The sequence below is a fragment of the Poecilia reticulata genome, chromosome 21, assembly GCF_904066995.2.
Source record: "Poecilia reticulata chromosome 21, P_reticulata-male-v2, whole genome shotgun sequence".
Lineage (NCBI taxonomy): Eukaryota > Metazoa > Chordata > Actinopteri > Cyprinodontiformes > Poeciliidae > Poecilia > Poecilia reticulata.
In genome coordinates, this window is record NC_088850.1 from 13229834 (window position 1) to 13242653 (window position 12820).

At 37.0% G+C, this 12820-nt stretch overlaps 1 protein-coding gene across 1 annotated transcript in view; it reads left to right on the forward strand.

The window, feature by feature from the left end:
- LOC103457621 (low density lipoprotein receptor adapter protein 1) overlaps positions 1 to 12820 on the forward strand; it is a 39705-nt gene extending 26885 nt beyond the window's left edge. Inside the window, exons 4-10 of the mRNA XM_008397912.3 lie at positions 4329 to 4443; positions 5203 to 5275; positions 5435 to 5521; positions 6319 to 6476; positions 7310 to 7344; positions 8433 to 8461; positions 9888 to 12820. Coding sequence (XP_008396134.2) covers positions 4329 to 4443; positions 5203 to 5275; positions 5435 to 5521; positions 6319 to 6476; positions 7310 to 7344; positions 8433 to 8461; positions 9888 to 9934 — 544 coding nt within the window. The 3' untranslated portion in view covers positions 9935 to 12820. The remainder of the gene's footprint in view (positions 1 to 4328; positions 4444 to 5202; positions 5276 to 5434; positions 5522 to 6318; positions 6477 to 7309; positions 7345 to 8432; positions 8462 to 9887) is intronic.

Consider the following 12820-nt stretch of genomic DNA (forward strand, 5'->3'; position numbering starts at 1 on the left):
CAGCTAAAGACTGCCTGGTTTGATTCTGAGTATTGACCACTTTGTGAGGCTTTTATTTACTGTGAGGAGCCTGATCTACATCCAGATATTGAAAGCTAATACAGTCCTCAGTGGTCCTGCTTCAAATAAAAACATCCTTCATCTAAAAGCCGACACTGATCCTCCCAGTGAGAGGAACATTGTGAGGGTGTTTGCAGCCTCCATCTGGTTGTGTGTTAATCATTCATATTCCCATGAGAGCGCTCAGTGACCAACCAGCATATCAATCAGTGAAACGGGCGGGCCTCAGGGAAAAAAAGAAAAACGCAACCCAGCTGAAATGCTGATTGACAGCCCACCTTTTAATGATGCACATTGCTCTGACTCATTGTCTGTCAGATATCTGCACTGGAGCTACAGGATACGACAGTGCTTAGGAACATTCTCAGAAACTATTATTATTATTTTGCTTTTGTTTCGTAGACTGTTGTCTTTTTACAATTGTCTAAAAAAATGTTTCCACGTTGACTTGAAGCTAGAAGAGAAGTAGTTAATTTCTGCGTTCGCAGCAGGTGTTTTGGGTGGATGTTTTTGGCTTTGATGTCTGGTTTTCTATTGAGGCTTTGTTCTGTAAATATTTTAATATTTTCAATGATATTCACTTTCTGCCTCACACACACCGGTGCTCTACACTGAGAAAAGATCAAAGGCTTGCGGTCCAGAGGGGCCTGTCAGAGATATGATGCAGACTGACGGCTCGGCTTCTGTTGTTCAGACCCAGTGTGATGCTGACAATTATTTATTTATTTATTTTAGATTGTTATTTCAAGCTGAAGGACACTGATGCTTTTTATGTTGTCACAACAGTGCCAGTTACTTATTATTTTTACGAAAGGATCCTAAATGTGTATTTATGTAAGCTGTTTCTGATGACTGATTTGTCTGCCGGATGGGATTAGATGTTCCGGTAAGGATTAATGTTTTGCACATTCACAAGTTATCAAACTTATGATGCTTGCCACACACAATGAAATCTGTGTAACACCAGGAACAAAAGCAAAAGATAAAAGATACAAGTTGATACATATCAACTTGTATCCAAGATGCTCAAGTTTTTATTCAGTATGAAAAGACAATTATGAGTCTGTCTTGCATTTCAGGGGCATAAAAATATGCATGTTTAAGCAAATATTGTTTACATTCCAAATTGGCCATGATGGTCAGATACTTAAGAGAGGATTGTGTGACTAAGCTTGGACAACACTATAAAATATAAGCACTTTGAATTGTTCCACCTCCATTTCAAGAATACATTTAGATGATCAGAAAAGACAGCTAAATCGTTTTGGAAAAGTGCATTTGAACAGGCTGCATTTCTTTTGCCATGCATCCCATTGCTGCAAATGGAACGGCATAATGTTTGACAAAATCACCTTTTTTTTTTCCCTTCATGCTTAGATCCAGGTAAAATACTATTTTAGATGCACCAACATGCGTGGTAAGATAAGAAGCCACGCCACGGCAGCTTAAGAAATCAAGGCACAGGAACAGCAAATATGTTTTGTCGCCTTCACTGCGTTACAAGTGCTTCCCTTCAAAACTGTGTTTTTAAAAGGAAAAAATCTGCAACAACCACTCAAACACTTTTTGATCTGAGCTCGGAGCAGTTAGCCTGACAGGCATGTATGTGCGCGGTTTACAGTGTCAACCTGCTCAAGCCTGTTGATAATATCCACAGAGGAACAGAAAAAGCCTGCCAACTCTACCAAAAAAGGCACAAGGTTTGTGTTTATATTATAATAGGAGTGTAAAAAAAAAAAATAAGCGCTTTCTGTGCTGTTGTAACTAACTTTTCTAAACCATGAGTAAATTAGAACATATTTTTGTGTTAGAACATCATTCTGGCAAAGCGGCATATTAAAAAAAAACATTTAACCTACTTCCTATTTCTACCACCTTCTATTACTATTATTAGTTTTTACGTTCATATAAAAAAACTAAAGCAATAAAAAAGAGCTTAATTTTATTGTAGGCACATTCCCTTATTGCATGCCAATTAGTTGAACATGCAGTAGATTTGTTTGTTTTTTGTTAGTATATTCTTGAACTAGCAATAAAATTAAGCAACATGATTTATTCTGGTCTGATATTATTTGCCTGGTTTGACACAACACCTGAGCTTCTGTCATCAAAATGTATAATAGAAGCTAATTTTTAATAGTTTCAAACAGGAAGTGGAAAGATATAAAAATATATACATTTATATATAGATGAGTATAACATAGTTTAGGTAATTAAATGCTAAAATAGGTCAAAAAATATTCTTAAGAGAACTTTAGTCATAAAACACCAAGATCAAATGAGTAGCAGATATGAAATAGACTTTGCGTATTTATTTTCGGACAGCTTGAAAGCTAAAACATCGTACCATAAATATTACTGATAGTTCACGAGTACTCATATTGGATACAATATTCTTAATAATTTGATTGTTAATCATTTTTAGCAAGTAATTTCTTCCAAACACAAAATTTGAATCAACATGTACATATTTGTCTTCTCTCTCTATTAAGGCTGGGTTATTACATCATTCTGTTTTAACTGTTCATAGAACAATAAACTTATAATAAAATGTTGCGCATGTTGCCTTGTCTGCCCCTCGGCTGCATTCCCCGATTGGGTGAACCCAAAAAAAAAAAAAAAAAAATCCTAATAGCAATTTAACAGAGCACAGGTTAATGTTTAACTATTATAATAGTCACATTTCTGTTGAGCAGTCGCAGCAGTTGCTGCTATCAGGCTTATTTTTCAGCCTTAAATAGGTCAAACCTCTCAGTATTTTCTCTATGCATTTTTTACGCAATTACAGCCCAAATATAAGTTAGAGCGTGGGGAGAGCCGTGTGTCCTGGGCATTGCAATGTGGGTCATGCAGCAGTGTTGCAAGCCGGCAAACAAAATAAGAGGGAGTGATGCGAGCACTGCTGATTTCATGCTCGTTAGTTGATCTTAAAATTACTTCGTTTTTTTTTTGTTGCTTTTTTTCTGCCCTCCCTCTCTTCTTTGAAGTTCGGCTGCAAATGAGTGCCGGCCATCCAGATATCCATCTTGCACACAGTTTACAAGTTACTGTAATGACGACAGATCAGACAGTCATCCGGTGTCAGCCGTCAGCAGTGATGCTCTTACAGATCCTGCTCGCTGACTTGATTGATGTAAGATTAGACATTTGGGTTCCAGATCAGACTTTGAGAGAGAAGGAAGAACACCTCCTTGTCCTTGTGCTGCTTTCAAGAAAAGGCTGCTTGGTGACAAAGGTCAGGAGCATCGCTGGCTGCGGCTCATGTTCGCAGCTGTTTAAAGGAGCAGGCATGAAGCATGCTGCATGTCCTGATTCCCTTATATAGAAACATATGGTGACTCAAGATCAATACTGCTTCTGATTAAAATCTGACACAGCAAATTTGGCGGTCATTTGTCTAAGTGAAGCCACAGATGCTTCAGTATGAGGTTAAAACGGCTGAATGAAATTTATTTTGATTCCTTTCCAATAATTTGTGACAATCAACTTAAATGTAAAAACTCTGTTAGATTCCAAATAGAGTAAAACAGGTTGACATATTTGTTTTTTCCAGTGTGGAGGCGGTGACACCAGAGACCATTTTTGTTTGGGACTGAAACTTCGGGACAGTTGAACCAAAGTTTATATTCTTCATTTGAGAAACTTATTTTGTGGTTAATAAGATTAATAATAGGTTGGACTACATTGCTTGTCATGCTAAGTTTTTAATACATTAATTTTCTCACACTACAACCTCATTCTATCTTTACTATATAAATTTTTTTATTCAATAATTTGTGTTCGAAAAGCATGTAATAAACACTTTTATATGACATCTGACGGAGAAACTGCTGTTATTATCCAACCCAGTAGAAATGGGTATTCAGTATCTAGAATAGAAATGTAACTTGCATTAAAAAAAATCTGTATAATTAAAACTAATTTAAACTGCAATTTCTTGGTGGGAACAAATTTCAAATAAAAACAGGCAAATAAAAATGTGATTTTCAGTAACGTCACTTTTGCACAGTTAATTATTCAGTTGGTTATTTAAATGTCCTGATATTACTTATAAAATAATTTTAAAAGCACATGTGTATTGCTGTTGTTGGTTAACATTGAAGATTTCCTTTTGCGTAGAAACGCCTTTTTTTTAGGGATCAGTTTGCTCATTGTTGGGTTGATCTGTGATTAATTTACATATTTGGGCTGATTATCTGTTAAAGACAGAACATTTAAAGATTAGGTCACATATTTTTCCTCTTTCATTTTCCTGTCCTGTCTTCCAGAATCTCATACTGCACCGCAGATAAAACTCAGGACAAGGTCTTCGCTTACATTTCCCAAAGCCAGTTCAACGAGACTCTCGAGTGTCATGCATTCCTCTGCCAAAAAAGAAAAGTTGTAAGTGTGCAAAATCCTCCAACCACGTGTATATGCCAACAGTTATGTAGATGGTTTTCACCAGCAGGCTACTGGATTTTAATCTTAGTCTGGAGATTTAGTTTTTGATGAAGACCCTCAAGAACGAAGGAACAGGACTCTGGTTGTTGTGTGGCGCCATCTTGTGGCAGTCCTGTTAATGGCATTTTGAATTTTGATGAGTTTTTATAGTCAATATTGGCTCATTTATTCAAAACATCTTATGTTAAATATTTTTTTCATTGCAGTAAAAATGTAACTTTTTTATAGATGGTTTTATTTATTTATTTTTTGCATTTTTATGCTCTACTACCCAGCCTCATACAAACCCAAATTGTGACCGCTTTCACATTTGATCAAGTTAGAAATATGCTGCCTAATACATCTATGGAACATCTTCTATGCCTCCTCACCACTTAAACAGACTTTCATGTGGCTGATAACTCCAGACTTTGATGCCAGCTCCTTCCAAATCCTTTGCAAAGCCTCTGCTGCCAAATTATCTTCCAACTGGACAGTTCCATCTGGTTGTCAAATGTATTTATAGTAACATCTGTTACAGAAACGTATCACAACTTAATATGCTCGGATTCTTGTCCTAGGGCTGCTGTTGTATCCTTTAAATCCACAACAAATGCATCTGTTTCTTTTCAATAGCCAAGAATTGTTTTCTACTAATGTCAAAGAGAAGGAACACCCGCCGTTTTTCATTGCTTTCCTGCCTTTCTCTCTCTCCTCCAGGCTCAGGCTGTGACCTTAACAGTAGCTCAGGCATTTAAAGTAGCATTAGATCTTTGGGAAATTGCTCAGGAAGGTAAGTCAGTGTCGATGTAAATGCATCCTAATTGTTATGCTTAAACATTATTTAAATAAAAAAAAAACCCTGCTTGGTCTTTGGGACATTTCAAATAAAATTATGATAAAATTGTAGCTCTCCGTTTTAGGATTCTGAGAATAGCCTTTCTGTGCGCAGACAAAAGCAAGAAGGCAAGGAGCTGCTGCTCCTGCGCAGCCAATGATGGACAGATGGTAACGACAGAGATGCAGTGTGTTCCGACAGGTGAGATAATTTATTTATTTTTTTTTATGCGTCCCCTTACATGTGTTCCTGCGCAACAAATTGGGCTCTGCAGTAACAGTCAGAGACAAGATACTATCAGAAGGTTTAGGAGATTCCTGTTGCAAGGACACATTACTTCTTATCATTTGAGAAACTTTTTATTGGAACTTTAACTTGGGTAAGCTGGTTCCTTGGATAACAAGTAACCAGTTTGCACAGAGACCTTCCTACTCTCTTGCTATTTGAGCCGAAGGCAGCAGTAGTAAAAAAAGATATCCAGACATTTCCACATATTGGAAGATTTCTTGCTTCTTTGCAGTGAGTTATACTTCCTTCACTGACCTTTACAGTTTATTATGTGGCTACCATAATGAGGCCTGTGAATATGTACCTGCCGACCTACACAAATTTAACTGTCACTCCTCACATTCGGAAAAACAAATCCCCCTAATTATGAATAACCATTAGTCTTAAAGGCTAGCAGCAGTTTCTAAATTTGTGCTGGCCTTGACATTTATAGGTCAAAATGTTCTTGGCTCCTCAGAGGGTCGAAAAATCTTTACCACTAAATTGTTCTTTTTTTTTTTTTTCTTTTTTTTTTTAGCTCAAGCCTGAATGTTAAAATTTATGTGATGATGTGAAACATTTAACAACAAAAACTGAAGAAATCAGCATGGGAGTAAATGTTTTCACAGCACCGATTCAAAGTCTGACTTCTCTTCTCAGTTTTGCCTGGATGTTTTCTGTCCATTTATTCCCTCGTCTGATTCTAACTGTCCTCTCTGGATCTCCGTCAGCCTCCCATTCGCACCTGCAGTCCCCGTCGCATTCATCGGTGCATAAGCCCACCGCGATGGAGGAGAACCCCCGGAGGCCCTTCTTCTCCGCTTCTCTTAGCTCGCCGTCGCCTCGCAGTAACCCCACCCGGAGACGTCCGATTAAACATGACTCGTGGGTAGGTAACCAGCTTAACTCCCCTAAAAGTGAAGCAACAAGCGATGCCTGAAACTTTTTTTTTTTTTCACTGTCAGAACACAAGGAAACGTGTTTTACTGTTACGATTGAATCCCAAAGACTTATAGTAGTTATCCAAAATGTTTGTTTACATGTCTAACAATTTGAATAGGATTTTCCAGTCTGCATAGCAAAATCATACCCTCTGAAGCAAATGTAGGTTTGGGCTTGGAGTTGGTGTTTAGATGTCATCTGTTTTGTATTCAAGTTTCTGACTTGAGAAAACTGCTGATTGTTTTATCTGAGCCAAAGTTTTAATTATCCTAAGCACGGCTGTACATTTTACTGTAGGGAACGTGTGCTGGAAATCGGTAAAAGTGGAGATTAAAGCAGAGAAAACTGCAATCTTGGCCTTTGGATGTAGAGGGGATTTAATTTCTTCATTCAGTTGCAAATGTTTAACACTAGATGTCGCTGTGTTTATTAAAAATATCTGCGCTTCCTCTTGGAACATTTTTACCTAGTATGGATGAATGTTAGTTTATTATCTATGCTGCTTTTGTATGTTTACCCTTCTTCCACATCCGCCTCATATTGTATTTTCAGACTGATGTGTGCGAATAATGATTTGGGTGCAGAAATGGTGCCTAAAGATACGAAACTAAAGGAAAGACAAATTCTGGAGTTTGATTTCTGCAACCTTTGCTTAGAAATAAGTAGATGTGTCTTTTGAACAACAAATGGTCTGAGGAAAAAGCTGACTTAGTGGAGATGCTGAATTATGACTTTCAGGACTTTATGTCTGTATTGATCTACATTGTTGTGCCTCAACAGGATGTGGAGGACGGATTCGATGATGTTTTCTCGAGGTAACGTTTCCTTTTACGACTGCAGATTTTGCAGCTGTTAAATCTGTTCATTTGTAGGATTAACAAGATATTTAGACATTCCAACAAAAAGTCCAACACCTAAATCTGTCATTTATGGGAAAGCGTCAAAGGACACTGACGAGTTGCAGCAAATAAAAACCTCAACATGGTTCAAACATCTCTTCTGAAAGACTAAAAACCTGAATCACATTGAGATGTCGTTTTATTTCTGTTTAATGCTGCAGGCGCTGATTAGATAAGATTAATGAGTTTGCCTTTAAGACGCATAGAAATAAGCATAGGTTTAATAAATTAAGTAATATGAACATTTCTTTTAAAGAAAAGATGGCACAATGATATCAATATGGGACAAACTACACTGGGAAAATGTTTTCATATGAAGTGATTTTTGATTAATCTAGTTTAGGTTGGTAAAATTTGGATCTCATCACCTGTTAGACTTGCTAGTGCCCACCACCGGTTATAGAGTCTGAACATGTAATTTTACTATGACAGTGGTAAAATATTATTAATTGCATGAAAGCAGCAGCACAAACACTTACGGTTTCCCAAAGTTTTGTAGTTTCCAGCTTCTGCTGCATTTGATGATGCTCAAAAGTAATTTTAATGATCAGTGTCCACGCAGGTCGAGAATCAGTCCTGTGTAAAACACCTCTTGGCATAATATTCTGAAAGTCATTCAGGTGGAGCCTCTGTGCTTACAGCTAAGGCAAGTGGATCCCACAATTAATGACTTCGGATTCTGCTCTCGTAGGTTTAATTAAACAATTCAGTTTGGGTTTGGGAGTTTTTAAATGAATGTCGACCTCATATAGCTGCTGGCTCAGCGGAGACTTGCGTCTATAATTAAAACTTATTGAAATGTTGCGAGTTATCTTTTAAAGACAGTAATTTATGCTTCGTCTGAGTCTTGAATATATTGTTGCTGGAATAAAAGCAACACGTGTTCATGTTTACTGAGTATTATCTTTTCTTCCTCTTTATGAAATCACTTTTGATCACCTGAGTTATCAGTTACCTCCGGCTCAGATTGCTATGATTTGTTTTGTCTCTTTTTTGGCATGCAGCAACATGGAGGTAGAAGAAGCAGACACTGGTAAGGGATGATGATCCTGTACTGAATACTTTGTGTGTATATTGACTATAATGTCTTTGTAATTATTCTCTCTGTGCATCAGTGAGCAAAATATGTAACAAAAATGATCCCTACACCTCCTGGGTTAGCCAGGAAAAATCTGAAATATGATGGAAGTATTTTCAAGGTTTGGCTAAGAACAGAAAGAAAAAAAAAAAAAACGGAAAAAGACAATAAATAAGAAATATATACACATAGTATGTAAATTATGGTCATATAAAGATATAACTTGAAATGAAACAAATGTCATGAAGGAAAAAAAATAAGAAAATAAAAAATAGGAACATTAAACAAACAAAAAAAACCTTCTATTTATATTCAGTGGAAAAAGGAGTTGGAAGGCGTCATTACTTAAGTCCTACTCATAATTGACTCATCCAGCATGTGAATTGTGTATTACAGTCTACAATGTAGATTCCAATTATGCCCAACGTTATAAATATTTACACATCTAATCAGTCGGGTTCTGCTAATGACCTGATTATTTGACTCAGGTGTGTTTATGCAGAAAGACATCTAAAAGTTGCAGGATGCCAGAACTCAGGGACTGGATTTGAAGGCACCTGGTCTAACGTAAAATATAAGATTTTTGTTTTTAGACATGGATGTATTTAAAATAGCTTAATAAAATTACAGTTTTAGAAAACATTGTTAATTACCATGTGGGATAAATTGGACTTTTAAAAGAGAGATTCATTAACATCTCAAATCATTACTGTTTCAAATGATGCATTTAATGGCGTGCATCATTAAACCCACTAAAATTTTTTTTGTAATTAATGTTAGTTTTCAGCAAGACAAATGTCCTCATCAGCCTTATTTGTTGGCCTTCTAAAAAAAGAGAATACTATGAGAGTAAATTTAAAAGCTGAAAGAAAAGAGGAAACGTTTTACAGCCGGGAGTTGTAGTTTTGATTCCAGCTTCCTCCTATTGCATGTCGATGAGCCCCTGAGCAAGGCACTTGACCACAAGTGGCCTACCGATCTGCATGTTGGTGCTTAAACATGTGAGTTTGAGAGGGAACGGGCGAATGTGTGTGTAGTGAAAAGCATCGTGAGTGGTCACTACGGATGGAAAAGAAGTATATAAGTTCAGTCAGTTTAAAACTTTCCCATTGTGACAACTGACAATGTGAGAGAAATTTAATATTTTCTGCCTGTCTGTCAGAGAAGCCTCTCAGGTTGATTTCTGCCCATTTACTGTCATTTCAATCATTCAAATGGACATCTCCTGTACGGCCTTAACCGCATTTTATCTTCCCACTGCTCTCAGATTGTTATCCTTTGAGAATCCTCTGATCTCCTTTTTCTGAATTAAAGTTTCACGTTTCCGACTTCTTACAGCAACGTTTTCTCTTCTTTCTTTTCCCCGTCTTCTCTCTGACAGACTGGCCGAGCCCCACTCCGAACCCGTCTCTGACAATGCAGCTCTGAGTCCCTGGGAGGTCTCTGCAGAGAATCTGCTGCCGTTCGGCAACAATTATTTTCAATAGCACCAGCTGGCAATAGCTGCCCGTCATAGAAACTTAACAGAAAGCACACACTGGTGCCCAAGACGGGCAGAAAACAAACAACATATTCTACACAGTCCCAGTCAGGGACGCAGTGATATTTTTGTGCAGAGGAGCCAAAATGAGCTGACATTATAAAAGGATCTCCATCTTGCAGTCTGCTTGCTATAAGCAGTACATCATGACTTGCATTCAGATTCGTACAAACTACCCAGTGAAATATGACTCACTCAGTGAACAGTGCATAAATGTCAAGAAAGAACAAAGTATCTACACAGTGAAATTCTGATCACAGTAAAAGCTGCCTAAAAAGTCTATTCATCACAATCCAGAAATGTGTTTTTACTCACTTGCTTGTGGAAATGGGAAAGCCCTTTAATCTTTTTTTTGGCTGCCAACTTCTCTGAAAGGAATCCAATGTTTGAATCATCAGATGCTGGCCTAATACGGAATAAATTACACTGTACAAGTGTCGCCTAGATCATGTTTTTCTCACCGTGCCAGATTCAAACCTTCAAACCATCCATTGTTACTGTTCTGACTATATCAACAAATCGCATCAAGTACTAAATGGAAGTTTAAATATATGGCAAATCAACCAGGAACCTGGAAGCAAGTCAAACACTTAGGCAACTATGTGGCGAAGACAACTTGGGACTTTTCTTGCGGAGCCAAACAACAGTCCAAAAAGTGAAAATATTTGGTTGAGTGGACAAAAAAAAAGGTATTGTTGATGTCTGAAGCCGGAGGAGAATTGGCAGACTGATTTGAGGACATAAAAAGAGAAGCAGTAGCTCAGTTGTTACAACCAAAGTGTGTGGGATACAATCTCTGAATCCACAACATGACAAATATTAGAGCAGGACGCAAGATGGAAAACCAGGAGTTCACTCCTGCTTCAGTAAAGGCTCATCAAAACGTGATGACGGCCTAATGTTCAGATGGTGGGGTCAGAATTTGGTGTGACATCATGAAGCATGGTTCCATCTTGCCTTGTTTTTGGCTTTTGGTCGTGGTACAATGGTATGGTGATTATGTTTTTGCCACACTTTTGACTCTTTAGGACCTAATGAGTTTTGGTTTAAAAGTTCCAGCATTGTTGATAACCACGACTTTATGACTATCCATCCCTTAGTGGTTACTTTAAGCAGGAAAATGCAATTACAAAACATAAAAATGCCCATCAAGTTGATGTATCCCAATTGCCTCCATTGTCACCAGATCATAAAGTTGGGCGATAGAAAATGTACATTATGGATGGTCATTAGATAAAAATTTCCCAGTAATAAAAACAACTGGGACTGTGCCAGAATACGATCTTTAAACAAAAAGGAAAGGGAAATGTGTCTCATTAATTATTATGATCTTCAAAATAAAGGTTTTTACTACCTGCCATGTTGGTTCGGCACATAAAGAGCTTTGGAAAGAGACATTGTCGTGTTTGGCTCCATCTGTCTGGAACATTTTGCAGCAGAATCTGTCACTGTCAAGTTTAACTTCATTGTTGTTCTCTAAACATTTTTCAAGTGGTTTTTAAAAACTCCAAAAACCTCTACATGTTTTTAAAATGTTCTCTCAGGAACATTGCTTTTAAACTTACTGCACCTGGGTCAGCTGATTGTTATGTTGCTTTAATCTGCCTGTTTTTTTTAAGTCATTTACAAATTAGTATTCTATAACATTTGAACATTTTTTTTTCAACTAATTTACTTTATCACTCTATTTTATAACAGCTTACCTGGGACTGTTTTGAAAATGAAACCTCATCTTTCAATGGGACTCACTTGTATAAAAAAGGGAATATGAATAAATTAATTCTCTACACAATCAAGCTTATTTGTCTTGTTAACTTATATTTATGGCTTAAATTATAAATATAATGTTATACTAACTGAAATTCCCAACTTCTCGTCAGTATTTATAAATAATGATGTGCACAAGAGGCACACGCATAGTTTCAAGCATAATTAATTTTTAATAGTTCTAATAGTTAACATATATAATTAATGAATTGAGGCTTGAATCAGGCTTAAAACATTAAAGCAATCTACTTACATTTATTTATATATTTTTTACTTTTAATGTCTTATTTCACCAACTCATCATTAAATCCAGCAGCGGCTCCTCTCTCTGGCAGGAACAGGTTGGCATTACAGCAACATTACTTTCAGCTGTTTCACTGGTGTGCTTTTTAATCGCCCACATTTATCATCATCTCATTTATTCAGCCGTCACTGTACATAAAGATGGTGTCAGTGTTAAAGAAAAGTGATGATGCTGCAGTAAAACTGTAATTTCACCTCCTACGTCTTTGAGTAAAGGTACCTATTTCCTAATGTTGTATTTTTCATTGTGGTGAGCATATTGTATTGCTGTAAATGGTGTAGAATCAGGGTTTTATGCAAGTTTTTTCTTTTTTTTTTTTTAAAGCTATTTATCATTCCTGAGATGTATATGTGTGGTTTGTACAAATTTTAACGTATGATACCTTTACAGCTGCAGGAATCTGCTTTTACTCAGTCACATGCACATCAGTAGTCGCAGGTTAAACTCATGTATGCCTTTTCAAACCTTTTTGTGTAACTCTAGAAAACACAGTTCATCCCCAGGATCTGTCCCCGTGAGTGGAAACGATTTGCCCGAAATCTCATTACAGATTTAGACTGAGCACTTTATTTTTATTCGTTTCTTAGATGACGCTCATTGTAAGAAGGGTATTATTTTGTCCCGGAGTGTTACTGAAGAGGTCTCTTCTCTCTGTATTCATGGCACCCTGGCTGAGAATGAGAATAATTGTGACGCAGGGGCG